This window comes from Diceros bicornis, chromosome 8, assembly GCF_020826845.1.
Source record: "Diceros bicornis minor isolate mBicDic1 chromosome 8, mDicBic1.mat.cur, whole genome shotgun sequence".
Classification (NCBI taxonomy): Eukaryota; Metazoa; Chordata; class Mammalia; order Perissodactyla; family Rhinocerotidae; genus Diceros; species Diceros bicornis.
The window spans coordinates 40,452,758-40,472,921 of NC_080747.1; the positions used below are offsets into that span (position 1 = coordinate 40,452,758).

The following is a 20,164-nucleotide window of genomic DNA, read 5'->3' on the forward strand; positions in this document are numbered from 1 at the left end:
GAGGTAGGGCACAATGATATAAATAGTGGATGGAAAGCTAGATGGAAAGCAGGGCCATATCATGGATGTCCTTGCACGTTGTACTAAAGAGTTTGTTTTCATTCATTTATTTAATAAATCCATGTATTGAGAACCTACTAAATGCCAGGCCTTGGGGAGACATGGCACATTTTTTTGTTCTCATGGAGGTTATAGCATAAGGGGCAGACAGACATTAAATCAATAATCACACAAATAATAATTTAATTTTACTTGTGATAAGCTCTCCTCTGTGAAGGACAATCCTTGTTTAATGAGTTTGTAGTAGGGAAATCTAAGTTAGTCTGGGGGTCCAAGAAGGCTTCCCTGAGGAAGTGACATTTAACCTGAGAACTAAGTAGGAGCTACTGAGCTAAAGGAGGGCTTGTTTGGGTGGGGTTGTTGGGGAGATTGGAAAGAGCATTTCGGGCAGATGTGACACGGGCAAAGGCCTGGAGACAGGGAGTTATGTGGAGCTTTAGAGAAATAGAAAATCCTATATAGCCTATGGAGGGACCCTAATCAGGGGAGCCACATGATCATATTTGCATTCTAGAAACCACCCCCTGGCGGTAGTGTGGGAAATAATAAAGACATGTAAGACAAGAGATAAAGAAACCAGTTGGTGTGGTGTTATCATAGATCCGGTGGGAGTATGAAGGTGAGAAGAGCTAGAGCACTGACAGTGTGGACAGACAGGAGGGGATGGATTTAATAGCTGTTTAGGCGCTAGAATTGGCTGTACTTAATGAGCAATGAATTAGATGTGGGGAATGCGGAGAGGGAAGTCAAAAGAGTGACTCCTGGGTTTCTGGATGGAGCACTGGTGCACTTTTTTAAGGGAGCTGCCAGTGATGTTTTCTGTCTTTAATTTTAGTGTTGAAGAGACTTGAGCATGCTTATAGCCATTAGGGAGGCAGCCATTAGATAGGGAAGGCTTAGAAGTGCAGGAATGGGAAACATGAATGGATCCATGCCTGGGACTGCAGCAAGAGCAGACTGGAGGGATTAACCTTGACCACAGAATGCTGGTTTCTTCTGAGATTGGAAGAAAGTAGTGAGTGTAGATTTAAATATAAAAATGGTTACTGTTTGGGGCAGGGAGTGAGGGAGTTTTTTCCTGATAGCCTAAATTTTCTCAGTGAAAGTTCAAGCACAATGAAATTTCAAAATAGCAATTGTGAACAAGGGGGGAGACATTGATCAGGGACAAGTGAAAGCCTCAAAAGTTTGCTGAAATAAATGAATGAATGATTGCTATAAATGATATAAAGCAGAATATAGAATGTGTGATGATGTGATAATGTTATGAGATGAAGTTGGAAAGGTAGGATGTGTCTAGATTATGGAATCTGGTCTTTATATAGGCAATGGGGAGCTATCAAAGGTTTTTGCGTAGTGGAGAGATGAACAGGATATAAGATTGTTTGGGGTTGAGTGGGGTCAAGGAGAAGTACTACAGGTCACGAAGAGGCCTTAAAATAATCTAGGTGATACAGGCCAGCCCAGTGGCATAGCGGTTAAGTTCTTGTGCTCTGCTCCAGCGGCCTGGGGTTTGCAGGTTCACATCCCAGATGCGGACGGACACACTGCTTATCAAGCTATGCTGTGGTGGCGGCCCAATCTTCCTCAGCAAAAAGAGGAGGATTGGCAACAGATGTTAGCTCAGGGCTAATCATCCTCACACGCACACAAAAATAATCTAGGTGATAGATAAGGGATGTGCTTTATTTGGGGGTTGAGAGCAGAGAGTACAACGTTAAGAATTACTGAGGAATAGATCCCTCAAAGGACTAGTGGTGGTGCCAACAGTTGGATTGGGGGATCCTTAGGGCCCTTCCCTAAAATCAGAATCACCTTCCATCTTAGTCTACCCTAAATAACTGTACACTCTAAAGTAAAAACAGGGTGCTTTCTAGGCAAGCGCTGGTTTGACATAAATTACCTAGCCCCCATCCAGATTGCCATACTTAAACGTCTCCCTGTATAGACATAAAAGAACTTCCACTGCATAGAGCTTAGATGCTACTCAGATTTAAGAAATGAAAGAGAAAGAGTCAGAGATAAGTCAGAAATTTTAACTGGCTTTACTGGGTAGATGTCATGATACTATTGACCAAGAAAGAGAACATGGGAGATCACATTCATGAGGAACATGATGAATTTTAGGTCCCATAAAGATCTATGTGGATTTGGGCTATTGGGGTGGAGAATGTGAGTCTGGAGCTTGGGAAGGAGGTTGGTCTTGTCATGCAGACCTGGGCGTCATCTGTACAGAGCTGGTCATGAAGCAGTGGGGTCTAAGGAGAGAGGTAAAGGGATGTAAGGAAAGACTGAGAACAGACCTTTGAGGAATGCTCTTTAAGAGGGCAAGCAGAGGAGGAGTGTCAGGAAGGAAAAGGAGAAAATGTCGGAGAAGCAGGAGGATAAACCGAAGAACACAGCTCATGAGAGCCCAGACTGGAGAGTCACGCTGAGGAAGGGCTAGTCAGGGATCATGGTAGAGTACCTTTTTCTTTTACAAAAAAACTTGAAAATTGATTTTTAATTTACATTTAGTTTTAGAAAATGGTCTCTCTTTTAACATAACTTATTAAAAATATTTAAAAATGTTCTGAATCCTTCCAATTTTGCTGTTTCATGATCAACCTCCCAAAAGTTCTGCTGTTCTTTGTGCTGAATTTGTTAAAATCTGTTCAGCAGTTCCATCCAAGTGCTTCAATCTGGACTAAAAATGTTACTTGAATTCCCTTTGATTTTCAAGTTGAATGTCCTTGTCTTTGTCATAGTAGAGTTGATCCTCACATAGACAGTCAACTCCCATCAGGTTGCTCTGGGTCTGCATTTGAGTATAAAAGTTAGAATCATTTTCTAACTGCAACAGATTATCCTATGAATATTTATCCCAATCTCTATCATTGAAGGGCTCTTGTGTTCTTAGTGAACTGGTTTTATTTGGAAGCTCTTGTAATGATGGTACCCGGCTCTTGGAACTGTCTTCAAAATATTCGCCCCCTCTTCTTTCACACTGAAGAGCAGACTCATCACCACAGGATTGTAACAACTGTGTTTGGTTTATAACCTTTCTGGAACCATCGTCCTCAAGATGACATACAGACCCCTCACTTGCATCAGTTTCCATCAGGTTGGAATTCATGTCGCCTTCTTCAAAATCTTGTGAGGGTCTTAAGTTTTCCCCTGTAGTGATCTTGAAAGGAATATCGTTTTGAGCTGTGTCTGTCCCCTGAGTGAAAGGTTCTTCTTTACAAATGTCTGAGTCTCTTTCATGACAGGCACTCTTACCAGGATCTGAGGGAACTTCGGCAGAACAAGGTGGTGTTTGTGGTAAAATATCCACATATGAAAATTCTAAGTCTTTAAGTGAGTAAAGCCACTCTACTGCCTCAGATTGAGGAGCTGTGACATAATCATAAATGAACGTGTCTGGGATCTCATCAATGAAAGGACTACTGCCCAGTGATCTGGGCAAGGTCAATGGATCCTCAAATTTATTGGTGTAAGAGGCATTTTCCAGATGAGCCTCACACAAACCAGAGTCTGGACCAGAAGTTAGAGGTTTTTCAAAATGATCTTCCTGATTCTCACATTTCCCCACAATCTTCTGGAAGGTGATGCCGTCGTCAAGACTCTCTAATGACATAACATTGTCCTTCCTCATTCCTGAGTCCTGATCCTCTGGGAACTCACTGGCTCTATGACTCTCCTCGTCATGTGCCTCTTCTTCAGTCACATTTCTTGCATCCTCTGAACTTATTGAACTTAGAGTAAATAAAGACCCCTCATCAGAATCGTAGTTGGTGTCCAACTCATACTGAGTGTCAGGAGGAGGGTGTTCCTGCATTGGTTCCTTGTTAGCAGGAGTGACATGCAGGTCTCTGCCCCATCCTGGAGGGAAGACTGGTGGGGATGAATCCGTATCTCCTGGGTCACTGAATGTGACCGCACTGTAGTAGGTGGAAAGCTCTTCCTCAGCACTGGCCCCCTTGAGCCCTTGCTGCTGTGCGCTCAGCAAATTAATGTAAGTGCTCACTGGCATTTCCTTAGAGAACTCCGACGGTAACTGCTCAGTGCCCCGTCTTTCCTCATTCTCTCCAGCCCTCTGTGCTTCTGTATGTATTAGCATTTGAGAGAGAGTTGTTTCTCTCGAGAGTTGTGGGTCTAATTCATTCAAATCATTATGGATTGAGCCAGAGACCGTTTGCGATCTGCCAGCTACTGCAGGGACGCCCACTGACTGCTCACTGAGAGAATCTGCCCGGGCCACAGTTTCAAAATTTATTTCTCCAAGAATCTCATTCCTGTAGATGTGGTCCCGTGCTGCTGAAATTAGTGCGTTATGATCAGCATTTGGCTGTCCGAGGAGAACGGACCCGGCTGCAATGTCATTTGGAAATGCGTTATCCTTTCTACTTCCTGCTGCATTGTTGTCCTCGCCTTGTTCCCAGCTCTGCCAACTCTCAGGCTCCTTTCTGCTTGGTCCCAGAGTTCTATCAGGAATGACAGCAGCAGGTGGGCTGGCCGCTGTCACCGAGAAAGAGTCTTGGTTCTCATAGAGGTTGAGATCACCGAAAGCTTGGTGCAGACCTACCCTTGGGTGGTGCATGTTCCCTGCAGCTTCCGTTTCATCGTGGAATCCCTCGTTTGAATATGCATTATCCAAACCATGGCTTTTCTTCTGGCACCTCTGTTGCCACAGTCTGTCAACATAAGGCCTTGCAAAAGCCCCCAGGCAGAAAGCCACCAAGAACGTGATGAACACCGACAGACAGACAGCCAGGGCGAGGTCCTGGGAATTGTCTTCGTCTCTGCCAGAAGTTCGCACAGCATCGTCGTCACTTCTAACCCACCTTGGCAGCCGTCTGTGCTTTGCACTGGTATCAGAGCTGGCATTGTCCTTCTTCCCCGGTGTGGAAAAGTGCACGTACAGCTCTTCCTGGGGCCTCTCAGCTTTGCCCATTACGAGGCTTTTCCTGTGATTCGATTTAGTGTGAGGAAGGTGAGTCTCCCTGGAAATTCTGCTTTTGGGAGTCCACCAATATACCTCCTCATTCCCTGAAAATGGGGGATAAAAAACACACATTGAGTGGACATTGAAATAAGATTCTAGTGGTTTTAAAGCATCTGTGAGTCCTCCTCAGTCCTTACCTAGCTGTATTTAAATTGCATATTACATGATGATAAGCAGCTTTACTGATTGATTGTCTAATGCCAATAGTATGTATATGGCTCTGTGAGCATTTACGCATGGCTCTCAGGCTGAGGTCTGCTGCTCACAGGCCCAGGAGGTTGTAAGTTTCTTAGGTTTCTTGCCTGACTGCTACCCACGGAAGGAAAAAAGCCAGACTGGAGGGACAGCCACATTGCTTCTCCTTCCTCCATATCCTCACCTACTGCACGTTTGCGAGAACATTCCATCAGCCCTCTGCAAAATCTGCCTCAGCCCTACACATGTTCGCAACATCATTACCTCACCATTCTCCAGTGTCGGTAAACAGCAAAACTATTCAGATTTCTCTACTGGTTCCTGACATTCTGCCCTCCATACTGAGAAGGCCAGTTGTGGCTTTTATAGAGGAATGAAACAAGTGTGGCTGACAACATTAAGACTTCTCTATGATCTTCTTGGATTTCTACTAAACCTGGTAAGAATGGCCATGTTTCTACTTGAACAGCAGTCTTGAATAGAACACAGTCCAGGACTCATTTAAAAAAAAATCTGACTCCCCACCACCCTGCCGTTAGTTTTGAGATTTAGCCAAGAGAGTTAAAAGTGAAAAAATGCTTTCCAGAATGTTCAACTCCAGTAACATATTCTAGCACTTTGGGAGAGTAGCAGGGAACAAATCAAAGAAAACTGTACTTTTGAAATCTGTGTTTTTCGTGTATGTCTAGTATTATACTTTCAGAGGGTTAGCAAGCATTTTAAATAATCATGTTTCAAGTTTTAAAAGGTCTTTCTTTGATTATTTGTTAAGAATTAGGATAAAAATATGAAATTTGGGGGCTTTCGGGCAAAATTCTGTCGTTGTGAAATTTCTGTTTTTGACCAAATCCAGTGATTTCTGAGCTATTAAACTAGATTTCTTTGACCATGGGAGGGAGGTCATTCATGAACTGAGGAAAATAGTTAAGTACCAATGATTATTCTGTCATACAGCCCAAGGCTGACTAATGCCATGGATCAGCACACTTCCTTTCATGGGGACTGTCATTGTTTCAAATGAGACTAAATTTTTCATGTACTTGTTTCAGTTTAAATGGAACCATTTCAGAGAGAAGAGGTACTACTGACTTACCTGTAGACTTGTTGCAAATTACATTCCACTTTCTCCTCCAGGATTCAGAAATGAAATTTTGGAAGGCTGCCACATTATAGTCACACTGCCACTGGTTATCAGCCAAGTCAACCTCCAGATGGGGAAATTCTAGAGCAATGATCATCATTGGCAGGATTGTGGTCAGAGCATTGTTGCTGAGGTCCACAACCTGCTTGAGAAGAAAAAAATTTAGGACAGTCTGTGAATAAAGACATTCAGAGACAAAATAAATGGGTTACAGATATTGCTTACTCCTCAATGGATGCAATATGGATTTCACCTTGATTTCAGTGTCAGAGAATACTGGGTTTAAATCTCTGCTCTGCCCCTAACAGCTCTGTGAGCTTCAGGGAATTGTTTACTCTCTATGAGCCTACCTCCCAGGGTTATTGTAAGGATTAAATATATATGAAAGCTTTAAAAATGGTGTCTATATTAGATGCCCAATCATTTTCTCTTCCTTCTTTCCTATGAGTTGTAATTTGTACTGTTAGATAAAACCTAGACTCCCTGTTGTTATCAAGGTCTAGATTAGATACCAGGTCTAGAACGTCTAGAAGCACTGTGATCTTGGAACTGACAGAAGATACTGGATAAAGGACAAAGAACACAGAAGAATTGTGGTTGACCAGAAGTAGCAAAGAGAAATCTTTTGCATCAAATGTTATCTCAAGGGGAACAGTACATTTATCTGCATTTATGTTTACTCAATATATGACTAATTTTTCTAGTCTAATCAGAAATGAAGGGGAATGAAAAGGATTCAGTGGCTCTAGAAACACAGAGCGAGATCTGTTGGAGTTGGACATGGCAGTGGACAAAACCAAAAGGCTGAATGTTACCAAGGCCAGTCGTTTTATAAACATCAGGGGAAAAGTAGCATTGACATTTAGATTATATGAATTCCTAAGAAGAGCTGATTCAGACAAGTAATCAAACAGCACCACCACCAAGACTGCTACATGTAGAATCAGAATTCTCCCTGAATTTAGGTAGAGAGGTGACCTTTCCAGTGTTGAGTAACCAAGCAGTTTTGACTCCTCTGATTCTAGTACCAATTCCAACATGTGGACTTTTTCCCCACACATCCAAGTAATTCTTGGACACCGGCTAGGTATCCTACAATTCAACCCAATTCTGACACTATCTACCTGCAAATAGTGTCAGATCCCACAAGTTAAGGGCTCAGTCCCACAAGTCTGCCCCCTCTACCTCCCTACTTTAGAAGCCAATTGCAAGTTCAGGTTGTCAACTGTGCTTCTGACCTATCAGTTACCGAGGTCCCAACAACACATTCTCCTTGGGTTCAATTAATTTGCTAGAGGGGCTCATAGAACTCAAAGTAAGATTTTACTTCGTTGATTAGTGGCTTATTATAAAAAGGATATAACTCAGGAACAGCCAGGTGGAAGAAACACATAGGATAAGGTATGAAGAAAAGGTGTGGAGCTTCCATGCTCTCTCTGAGCCTGCCACTCTCCCTGCATTTCCATGTGTTCCCCAACCTGGAAGGTCTCCAACCTGTCCTTTTGGCTTTTTATGGAGGCCTCATTAAATAGTCATGATTGATTACATCATTAGCCCACTGGCAGTTGATTCAACCTCTGGCACCTCTCCCCTCCTAGGAGGTCAGGGGGGTGGGACTGAAAGTCCCTCTAATCCCTCTAATCCAGGGTTGGCTCCTCTGGCCCCCAAACATAAGTGCTTTCCAAAAGTCATCCATTGACATAATGAAAGACAACTTTATGACTCTCATCATTTAGGAAATTTCAAGGGTTTTAGGAAATCTGTGCCTAAAAAGGGGACAGAGACCAAATATATGTTTCTTATTATCAATTGTAATATCACAATTCCCAAAGGAAGGTTGCCAAAAACAGGAACTAGGAGACTGGGATTGGGAAGAAAAACAAACTTTGCTTTGGCCTGGCTTTGCCTAGGATCAATAGCTTTCTCATTTACCCCTCCTTAACAACTGAGTAAAATATTCTAATGTTTTTCAGGTAGTTATTTTCTTTTTAGTGCACGCCTGCATTATTTTCATCCTAGCATCTTATTACGTTACAAATCATGGAACTGAAAGCAAAACTGGAGACAGGGCAGAAAACTAATAAGCTGATTCAGGAGGAATAATTTCTGAGACAAGATTAAAACAGAATAGTCTAATTTGGCTAAAGAAACAGCCATCCACCATCTCTTGAAAGGGGTGTACACCATAGAAGGATTGGGAGATGCATATAATGTTGCTACATAAATCACTGCATCTAAGAAGAATGGATGGGATTAAGAAAAAGAATGTTAATTTGAAATGCCAAGGAAATTTATTTCATTCTATCTAAACATGATGATGAATGTAGGCTTTGAAAAATCTAACTGGTTTCTGAAAAGATTCCTACATGGGAAGACACATAGTATAGTGCAAGTATTAAATATATTTCCTGAAAAAAAAAACATCCGTTTTAATATTCAGCTTTCTGGTACCAAATACGTTCATCACATTCCAAACCAGCTTTTAGAGATATTGCCAAACATGTAGAAGGGATAATAGAGAAGGAGAAAATGTATGATCTTGGGTAGTTCAGGTGAATTGAGAATTACAGATGATTTAAAACATTCTTGGAGTTGATTTTTAGTTTGCCTGTAGCATCTATTATCTGTGAGCTGCAGAAGACTTATAAAGCACAATAAAAATGCATAGGAAATAAAACAGACATAGGGAAATTACATATACAAATATACTTATAATCGATATACAATATAGCAAATGAGGTTCACAGGCAATCTGATAACCTCTTTGTGGTAAATAGGGGAGCACTGCCGAGTTAAATGGACTTTCTCATCTGCTCTGATAACTATTGTGGCAAACAGACTCTAAGATGGTCCCCAATGATCCTGCCTCTTGGTTATTCATGCCCTTAAGTAATCTCCTCCCCTTAGTGTAGGTGGGACCTATGACTTGGTTCTAACCAATAGAATATGGCAAACGCAATGGGACGTCACTTCCATGATGACATTACGTAAGTTGCAATGTTCTTCTTGCTAGTGGACTCTCTTTATTGGGTTCTGAAGCAAATTGCCATGCTGTGAACTGCCCTTTAGAGAGGCCTACATGGCAAAGAACTGAAGGCAGGCTAAGGCTGATAGCCAGGAAGGAACTGAGCCCCATTCCAACCGCCCGTAAGGAATTAAATCCTGCAACAACCACGTGAGCTTGGAAGTGGATCCTTCCTCAGCTGAGCCTTCAGGTGAGACTCCAGCCCTGGCCAAATGCTTGATTGCAGCCTCTTGAGAGGCCTGTAGAGGACCCAGCTAAGCTTTGCCTGGATTTCTGACCCACAGAAATCATGAGATAATATATGTGTGTGGTTTTAGACTGCTAAGTTTGTAGCAATTTGTTACACAGCAATAGATAACTAATACACCTATCCATGATCATCATGGATTCACTCATTCCTTTGTTTATTCAACAAGTGTTTTAAAATATGTGTTATGTATTAGACATATGCTAAGCACTAGAAAACAAAATAGATGTGATGTATGTCTTCAAAGAGATCACCATCTTATAGAACAGTTATGGGGATATACGCATTAACAACTAGCTATACCTAAAACGAAATAATTCAGTTGTGATAGGCGCAATGAGGAAAAAGCAAAGCATATTGTAAGCGTGTATAAAAGAGCAACTAATTCAATCTGAAGGCCCAGCAAAGGCTTCCTTGAGGAAGTGACATTGGAGGAATTAATAAGAGTTAGCTTTTCCAGGCAAAAGGATCAGCAAGTGGGGAGGGCTTGAGGTGAAAACAGATGTACGCAGGGGCCAGGCCCTTGTTGTGAAAGCTAGAAGGGTTTAAACAAGAAGTGGCATGATCAGATTTGTATGTTAATAGAGTAGGGTACTGTGGCCACTTTAGAATTACTAAATGTAGTCTACATTTACAAAGAGCTTACTGTATTCCAAGTACTGTTTGGGGCACTTTATATATATTAAAACATTTAATTCTCACACAACTCTATGAGAAAAGAACTAAATTATCTCCATTTTTTCAGATGAGAAAACCAGGGCACAAAGAGATTTGGTAACTTGCCCAAGATTATATGGCTGGAAAGTTGCAGAGCCTAGGTTTAAACCCAGGCAGCTGTCTCCAGAGTCCACCCTCCTCACTAGTCTCCCTTCGATAAAGGAGGGACTTAGGGGCCATTCTGATTGAAAGGGGGGGGTGGTTGAAGATTTGTCCTGCAGCTATGCTTGAATAACACGTTACATAAACTGGGAAAACATCAGCTGTCTATGTCGATGCTGCCTGATATGACAGCCATTAGCCACACGTGGCTATGGAGCACTAAAAGGTGGCTAGTCCAAATTGGGATGTACGATAAGTGTAAAATACACACAGGTTTGAAGGCTTAGTATGAAAAAGAGAATGTAAACTATCTCAGTAATAATTTTTATATTAATTACATGTGTAAAAGATAATATTTGGATATATTGAGTTAAAAAATATACTACTAGGGGGCCGGCCCGGTGGCGCAAGCGGTTAAGTGCGGGTGCTCTGCTGCAGCGGCCCGGGGTTCACTGGTTCGGATCCCGGGCGCGCACCGACGCACTGCTTGGCAAGCCATGCTGTGGCGGCGTCCCATATAAAGTGGAGGAAGATGGGCACAGATGTTAGCCCAGGGCCGTCTTCCTCAGCAAAAAAAGAGGAGGATTGGCGGATGTTAGCACAGGGCTGATCTCCTCACAAAAAAAAAAAAAAAAATACTACTAGATGAAATTCACCTGCTTATTTTTACTTTTTGAATCTAGTTACTAGAGTATCTAAAATTGCATATGTGGCTCACATTATGTTTCTATTGAATGATACTGGCCCACATAAAGAATGGAGTCCAATTTCATTGTTCTGCATTTGTTTCTCCTGTTTTCCCAGCACCCTTTGTTGAAGAGACTATCCTTTCCCCATTGGGTGTTCTTGGCTCTCTTGTCTAATATTAACTGACCATAAATGCTGGGATTTAATTCTGGGCTCTCTATTCTGTTCCATTGGTCTATGTGTCTATTTTTGAGCCAGTACCATACTGTTTTTATTACTATGGCTTTGTAGTATAGTTTGAAATCAGGAGGTGTGATACCTTTGGCTTTGTTCTTTTTTCTCAGGATTGCTTTGGCTATTCAGGGTCTTTCGTTGCTCCATACAAACTTTAGGATTGTTTCTTCTATTTCTATCAAGAATATCTTTGGTATTTTGATGGGGATTGTGTTGAATCTGTAGATGGCATTGGGTAGTATGGCTATTTTAACAATATTTATTCTTTCAATCCATGAACACATGATGTCTTTCCATTTGTTTGTGTCATCTCGATTTCTTTCAGCAAAGTCTTATAGTTTTCATTGTACAGATCTTTCACTTCCTTGGATAAATTTATTCCTAAGTATTTTATTGTTTTTGATGCTATTGTGAATGGGGTAGTTTTCTTTGTTTCTTTTTCTGATGCTTCATCATTGGTGTAAAGGAATGCCACTGATTTCTGTAAGTTGACTTTGTAACCTGCCACTTTACTGAAATCATTGATTAATTTCAACAGTTTTTTGATTGACTTTTTGGAATTTTCTGTACGAAAGATCAGCACATTATGCTAAGTGAGATAAATTAGATAGATAAAGATAAGTACTGTATGATATCACTTATATGTGGAATCTAAAAAAAAGTCAAACCTGTAAAAAAACATAGAGTAAAGTAGTGGTTATCAGGGGATGGGGGCTGTGAGGTGTTTAAGGGTAAAATTTGTAAACAGTAGTAAATAAGCCATAGAGATCTAATACACAGTATAAGGAATATAGTCAATAATACTGTACTATAATGATGTGATAAATATTGCTTCAATGGCAATCATATTACAATACATAAATAGATCAAAATAACATGCTGTACACCTTAAATTTATAAATTGTGACATGTCAGAATTAGCAAATAAAAAAATTAATTAATTAGTTAACCAACTAACCAAACAAACAAAAGAATGGGTGCGTGTGATAGAGGTTATGGGGATGCGGACTGAATCTTCTCCTCAGGCACCTCTAGATGCCATACCAGCGGCCACCCTGATGTTTCTAAAGGAGCACTGAGGGGAGATTTTACAGTATTCTCCCAAAGAGGAGGGGAGTGGAGGAAAGTGCTTGGAGGAGAAGGGGCTGCAGCTGCCAAAACTGGACCAGGGCTTTGGGGGTTCCTCACCCTAACAGCTGTCAGGACTTCAGTGAGATTAACTGCAAAGTGTCTAAGAAACAGGCACTAGGGGCTCTAAAGTGTGGCCTAGATCCCCCCAATATGGGTCTGATATTTATAAGAGTACGTGGTAAGTGGGATACAAGTATGAGCTGTTATCATTCTCACTTGTATTGTTCCGTGCCCAGTTTTGGTATGGAAGCAACAGGGTCACTGGCCTTCAGAGGCCCATATAGTCCTGAGTTGGTGACATCTCAGCATCAACCAAGGAGGCTCAGAGGAACCTCCCCAAGTGTTCCAGATTGCATAAGACCCCAGGGACCTTTGACCTCGCAGCCCAGCGAGGGAGCCTCACTAATAACTAAGATTTTTTTTTTTTAATTTTTATGTATTTATTTTTTCCCCCAAAGCCCCAGTAGATAGTTGTATGTCATAGTTGCACATCCTTCTAGTTGCTGTATGTGGGACGCAGCCTCAGCATGGCCGGAGAAGCAGTGCGTCGGTGCGCGCACAGGATCCGAACCCGGGGCGCCGGCAGCGGAGCGCTCGCACTTAACCGCTAAGCCACGGGGCCGGCCCATAACTAAGATTTAATTTCTTGATAACTGGTAAGTGGAAACTTGGAGTTGGGTTTAATTTGATTGAGAAAAATAATGTGCCAATTCTTGCTGAGTATTACGTTTGAGAAAAATTCATGTACATTACTGAGGTTTTTGATTTTTGAGGCAAGAGAGAGACTTCAGCAATTTTAGGGGAATCTTAAAATAGACTTGATTTTTTGATTAACAGCCAGTACTACTGGGCGTGAAGAAACTCTTACGAAAATATTCTTCTATAGTAATTGCCCATGTGTCTGCATATTTGAAATATTATTAAAATTATTTTATAACCTGTAATTTTTTGAGGTCCTTGAAAGCTTCTGGATGAATTCTGAGTATCCTGTTGCTCTGTAAATAGAGGTTCTCCAGTTGCAGGCAGTTATGAAAATCAGACAAACCAATTTGCGATATCCCATTGAAAGACAGATCCAAAGTCTGTAATGACTTCAGCTTCCACAGTCCTGTTAAAATTAAAAGCAAATTAAGATATAAACTGCTGATATTTACGGCAGCATTATTTGTAATGGTGAAAAATTGGAGACAACCTAAATGGTTCTCATCAGAGAAATGGTTAAACAAAGTATGGTATATTGATACTACAAAATACTACGCAGTTTTAAAAGAGAATGGGAGCTGACTGAACAGGAAGGAAAATGTTAAGTTGAGAACACTATAGGGTATGATTCCAATGTTCTTGGAAAAAAAGAGCCATATGCAAACATATATATTTTGAGTGAGCAGAGAAAAAGGCTGGCAGGGAGATGAACTAAGCTATCAGTAGTAGTTACCCTTAGGAGTAGGATGGGGGAGGGAGGTGGGGTGGGATATGGAAGGAAATTTTGTTTTTATTTTAGGCACTTTGGCATTTCTTCTTTCAATGAGTATATGCTAATTTTATAATAAAAGCATCAGTTAAAAAATCTAACTTTGAAGGAGGTGATAAGTAAGTATTTGCTTATTTGATTGAACTATGGGTAAAACTGAATAGCTGTGATGATTTATTTATATGGATGAACTCTTTGAGTTTTCAGATGTTCTTATTCTATTTTGTAGCTATATCCTTTCTTTTATCTACTTATTGTTGATATTATACCTATTTTCTGGGCATTCTTGTATTTTTCAGAGGTAATACGTTACAGCTGGATTTTGTTTTCCAGCAAAATAATCGGAGTTTTGTTCTCTGCCTTTGTATTTCACTTGATTCCAGAGAGCAACCATTTGGCACTGAAAATAAAGCTTGAGAATGAGGTGCTAGTCATAGCAGTCTTCCAAATTTGATTTCCCATATGAGTCTCACAAGGAAGCCCTGCATTTTTACATATCTTTCTGCTGTTCTCACATGTAGTCTGTGTCTTGAACCAACTACTACATAACAGATCAGGTTGGTTCAATTCCAGAAGGGTTTATTACTTGCCTACTGTTTGCAAGGTACTTATTGGTACTTATTGTAAGACTGATCATGCAGAGAGATGATGACTTAATTGAAATGGCTGTACATCTACGTTATCATGCTCATTTCAGCTGCACAGAGTAAGCAAGAGATCATTGGGACAACGACTCAATCAAAACATCACGAGCAGGCACTTGGTGCTGAGGACAAATAAGCATAGACTCCTTGTGTCTGACTGAGTGGTAAGACACACACACAAGAAAAAGTCATTGGTTATACAAAGCAGTTATACTCCCACCATCTGACTATAAAATTAACTGTTGGTTGTCTGTCAGACTCTCCATCAGATGGTTAGTCCCTTAAGGGCAGAATTCACATCTTTGTGAACTCTTGCAATGCCTGGAACATAACATGCATTCAATAAGCCAGAGGTCACCGTGTTTGCCTTGCACAGAGATTTAAAAATTATTGAGCCAACAATAAAGATTCAACACAAAAATTTGCATTTCTAGCTTCTCTTGAAAAATTGTAAGTTCCAACTGGCACAAGACAACGTTTGGCTGGAGCTGATGAATGAGGGCTGCCTGCTTTAGACGAGGCATGCACTTATTGAAGAATATGATTTCCTTGTGCTCATATCTCTATCAAAAATAGGAAAACATAAGATAGGCCCAGAAACCTGCATGTTTTAAAGAAATGGGAGAGAACCAAGGCTGATGTTCAGCTGGCATATGCTAGTAAGAAATTCTTCCATATTGATTTGTAAATAGCCATTGCTGAGCCCTGTGTGCCGCCCCATCGCACTAGGTGCTTCCCCCTCACAGCAGGACTCTGTTCCATCACTACAGCCAGGAGGCATCCAACTGGGGATCCCAGGCTAAAGGCCAGTTGTTAAATATTTTGAATATAATCCCTGGAGAAAATACGTTTTGTTGTGGAGCAAAGAATGTTGCTACACATTTTAATATGCAAACATATGGGTCTGTGAGAAAAAAAATGCAATACAAGACATCAATAGGAAAGAAGCTATAGTTTCCTTTAACATTTTCATGATACCTGCCTGACCTATATAAGGATGTGAACTTATGATTCCTGCAATTTCTCAGTGCTTAATTGAATTGAATACGTACTCTAGGAGTTCAGTGGAGGGGGAAATCATGGCTAGCTTTTGAGTGAAGAGAAGAAATTATTTTAAAATTCCTATTTAACTGTATACCCTTTTATGCTCTAAGCATTTCGCAAACATCTCCTTTTACTCCTCACAGATTCCTGGGGGTTATTACTGTTTTTCAAATGACAAAACCTAGTTGCAGCTAAGTTAAGAACTTGCCCAACATCATGGTGGGTGGAGCTGTGGAGCTGGGATTGAAACTCAGATCTTTTAACCATTAACCTTTAACCACACACATTTCTTACAAAAAAACAAAGACATGAACAAGGCCCTGAAAGATAACTTGAATTTAGAAAGGGGAAAAGAAGAGTGGGGCACAGTGCTCTCTAGGCAAGAGAATGGTATGGGCTGTGGAATACATGAAATTGCCAAACGTATTGGAGGCTGTTGAGTGATTCTACTTGTATCATGTAGTTAATAGGGTCCTGGAGAGGAACTTAGGATCTTGAGTTTTATTCCAGCTCTATTTGTTACTTTTGATGTGAATCAGTGAGTATCACTTAAAGTCTCCATGCCTCATTGTTTCTTGCAGGTGGAATTGAGATCATCTTTGACGATGACCTTCAAGTATTCTGAGCTCAGTGGAAGCCAGGTGTAATAGTTTAGATTGTTGTTCAGCAAATATTCACTTTCCTGTGGGCACAGTATACTTCCCCATCCCATTTAGCTGAGTTTGGCCATGTGACTTGCCTTGGCCAATGAAGTGTTAGCAGACACCATGTAAGCAAAGATTTGAAATGTGCTTATGTGGTGGGGCTTGCTCTCTTGGCTTCTGCCAAGAACATTGTTACGTAAAGAACATGCCCTGACTAGCCTGCTGATCCAAAGACCGTGAGAGAGATGTGGAGCAGACTTGGACCCAACGTGTAGCTCTCAAGAAAATAGGTACAGTACCTTGAGGAATAACAACTAACTGCATAAGAGTAGGGTTAGAGCTGCTCTTGGCTGCAAAAATATTTGTCTTATTTATAGAATCAGAGTCCTTTAGGGAGATCTGGCACATTAGTGCTACCAGCCTCAGGTGACTACATGTGAATTATGCTGGACTAAATGTTGTATGTGCTGACATACTATCTTGTGAATGGGTTGATGCTGGGATGAAGATGAAGACAGATGCTGTTAGGCTAGCATCAAATATAGTCTACCAATTCTGCAGAAAACCCAGGACATGATATCCAGCTGGCCCTGATTGTGTGGGTCTGGGGTGCTCTGAGAACAAGGTTTCAGGAGAAGAGCTCCTGATAAAGTAATCCGATCTGGGTAAATTCCAGAGACCACCTGCAGATGACATTCTGATCCCCACACAACAAAATAAATTCAAGTTGGATTAAAAGTATAATCTGCCTGAAAAATATTCTCTGACAATATCACTGTCCATGGGGTGGGAAGCACATATAAACAAGAGTGTGGTGGAGTTTTACTTGGGGGAAATTGTTTTTGAAAATAAAAGCAAAGTAAGAAATTATAAAGAAAAATATTAATACATTTACCTACAAAAATTTAAATTGAGCATAGCTCATAAAAGGAACAAAAATAAGGATTACAGTAGATTTCTTATTGGAAACAATGCAAATTGAAGACAGTGGAACAACATTTTAAAAATACTAAAAATATTGTGCCAACCTAGAATTCTCTACTGAGCGAAAAAATATTTTAAAAATTAAGGCAAATAAAGACTTCTCAGATATACAAGATCCAAAAGAATTCACCAGCAGATCCACACTAGAAGACTTGTTAAAGAAAGTATTTCAACCAAATGAAAAATGAAATCAGATAGAAGTCTGGATCTACACAAAAGAACAAAGAGCTCTGGAGAGAGGAAGTCAAGATGGCGGCATAAGCAGACTCTGAACTCACCTCCTCCCGCGGACACAGCCAATTTACAACTACTCGTGGAAAAGTTACCCCTGAGACAGAACTGAAAACTGGATAAGAGGAACTCCTGCAACAACGGACAACCCTAACTGAGGTAGAAGAGGCAGAAACTCCCTTCTGGAGAGGAAAAACGCCGCCTTCACAAGCTGCCAGCTTCACGGCCGCTGGCAGCAGCTCACAGGTGCACAGCCTCCCTGGAGGCATGGGGCCCTGAGCCAGGGAGCGTCCCCGCTGTGGGCATTTTGTGGACCCAGCACAATCGAGACAAGTGGCATAATATCTGACTTTGCTGCTACTAAAACATTGGGGAGTACCCCCAGAAAAGCTGGTTCACAAAGAAACTAAAACCGGCTCTTAAAGGGCCCATGCGCAAACTCACCCATCTCAGAAAGCATCCTAAAATCACCAGAAAGAAAGGTGCACAGTGCTGTGGTGAAAAGAGACTCACCTAATAGGCCCTGAGTGCATCTCGGTGAGAGGTGAGACCTCTCCAGGGACTGAGACATTGGCGGCGGCCATTGTTGTGGCCTGGTGTGGGCGTGCTGACACAGGCGCCATTGGAGTTCTCCCTGGGGCCTGCTAGCCCAGGGTCTGCCCCACCCGCTAGAGCACTGATTTAATCCAGCTCAGCCAGGGTGGGCAGCCCACCCTGGAGACTGGACCCACCAAACAACAAGCCCTCAGGCAACCTGTGGGCCTGCATAGATTGGTGACTGGATTCTCTGCAGCCTGACAACTGAGCCGACTTCAGTGGGGCAGGGTGTGCGCAAGGAGCAGGTGGAGAGTGTGGGGCAGTGGTGAAGTGTGTGGGGCTCCTGCCGTGGAGAGACTGGGTCCGCTTCGGGAGGTTGGGGCGCGCACACGGGGCAGGACTGTGTTGACTGTGTGTGTGGACCTGTGGGCGGCAGGGCTTGTCAGCTGCAGAAGACTTGTGCTTCCCAAAGACCCACATAGGGGGTTTGCCCCACCTTCCAAAGCCTGAAACAATTGGGTGCTCCTGTGCCTGAGGCCAGCCCCACCCAGCTGCAATCCTCAGAGAGCTGACAAGAGACCTAATAGGCTAGAGGCTTACAGCAATTGTAAGGCCCTGAGCCTAACAACCTGCCACGCTGGGGGCCTACTCAGTTAAAAGAAATACTGCAACACAAATGTGGTATTAGAACTTGCAGCCAACTGTGCTGGGGCTCCCCACACCTGATAAAGAGACTGAAGGGCCCACGACAACTACAAGCAGCTGAGCATTACAACAGCTGGCCAGGAGCATAACTCAGCCTCCCTGGGCGCCTATAGGGAGAGCTAACAGGCCACAACAGAAGAACACAGTAGCCCACATAGGGGTCTCCCCTGGAACATTGAGAACTGAGGGAAGCACACTGGAAGCCTCCTAAGGCATCACTTAGGTGACCTATCCAAGGGCAGGAGACGTAGCTGACCTACTTAATACGTAGACACAAGCACAGGGAAAGAGGCAAAATGAGGAGGCAAAAGAATACATTCCAAGTAAAGGAACAGGATAAAACCCCAGCAAAGGAACTAAGTGAAACAGAAATTAGCAACCTACCAAAGAGAGAGTTCAAACTAAGAGTGTTAAGGATGCTCACTGATGTGGGGAGAAGAATAGATGAACTCAGTGAGAATGTCAACAAAGAAATGGAAGATATAAAAAAGAACCAATCAGAAATGAAGAATACAATACTAGAAATGAAAAATTCACTAGAGGGACTCAAAAGCAGAGTAGAGGATACAGAAGAACGGATCTGTGAGCTGGATGAAAGACTAGAAGAAATTACCCAAGCTGAACAGGTAAAAGAGAAAAGAATTAAAAAGAGTGAGGACAGTCTCAGGGACCTCTGGGACAACATCAAGTGCACTAACATCCATGTTATAGGTGTCCCGGAAGGAGAAGAGCGAGACAAAGGAGCAGAGAATCTATTTCAAGAAATAATAGATGAAAACTTCCCTAACCTAAGGAAGGAAACAGATATCAAGGTACAGGAAGCATAGAGAGCCCCAAACAAGATAAACCCAAAGAGGCCCACACCAAGACACGTCATAATCAAAATGTCCAGAATTAAAGATAAAGAGAGAATCCTAAAAGCCGCAAGAGAAAGTCAGTTACATACAAAGGAAACCCCATAAGGCTATCAGCTGACTTCTCAGCAGAAACCTTACAGGCTAGAAGAGAGTGGCACGATATATTTAAAGTGCTAAAAGGAAAAAATTTATAGCCAAGAATACTCTACCCAGCAAGGTTATCATTCAAAATGGAAGGAGAGATCAAAAATTTCCCAGACAAGCAAAAATTAAAGGAGTTTGTTAACAAGAAACCAGTGCTACAAGAAATGTTAAAGGGACTGATTTAAAGGGAAAAGAGAAGACCACAAATAGGAAAAATTATCTATTTCCATGAAAGAACGTAATGGATACAAATGCACAAAAAAGAGGTTAGATATGATATCAAAAACATAAAAGGAGGGAGGAGGGGAATTAAAGAGTAGAGCTTTCAGACAGAAGTCAAACTAAAGAGACCATCAATTCTGTATAGAAGAAGAAAG

General features: G+C 41.7%; 1 protein-coding gene across 2 annotated transcripts; it reads right to left on the reverse strand.

The window, feature by feature from the left end:
- Positions 1–1,728: 1,728 nt before the first annotated feature.
- Positions 1,729–18,234, reverse strand: LRRC66 (leucine rich repeat containing 66). Of its 2 annotated transcripts, XM_058547044.1 has the most exons (4): positions 18,058–18,234; positions 13,465–13,634; positions 6,336–6,525; positions 1,729–5,091 (listed from the first exon to the last, which is right to left on the reverse strand). In XM_058547044.1, the coding sequence occupies exons 1-4, from the start codon at positions 18,113–18,115 to the stop codon at positions 2,909–2,911; spliced, it is 2,601 nt and encodes an 866-aa protein (XP_058403027.1). In that variant the 5' UTR covers positions 18,116–18,234; the 3' UTR covers positions 1,729–2,908. The 2 variants fall into 2 exon arrangements, with proteins under 2 accessions (XP_058403027.1, XP_058403028.1); XM_058547045.1 differs by lacking the exon at positions 13,465–13,634 and having other exon boundaries at positions 18,058–18,104.
- Between the last annotated feature and the right edge of the window lie 1,930 nt (positions 18,235–20,164).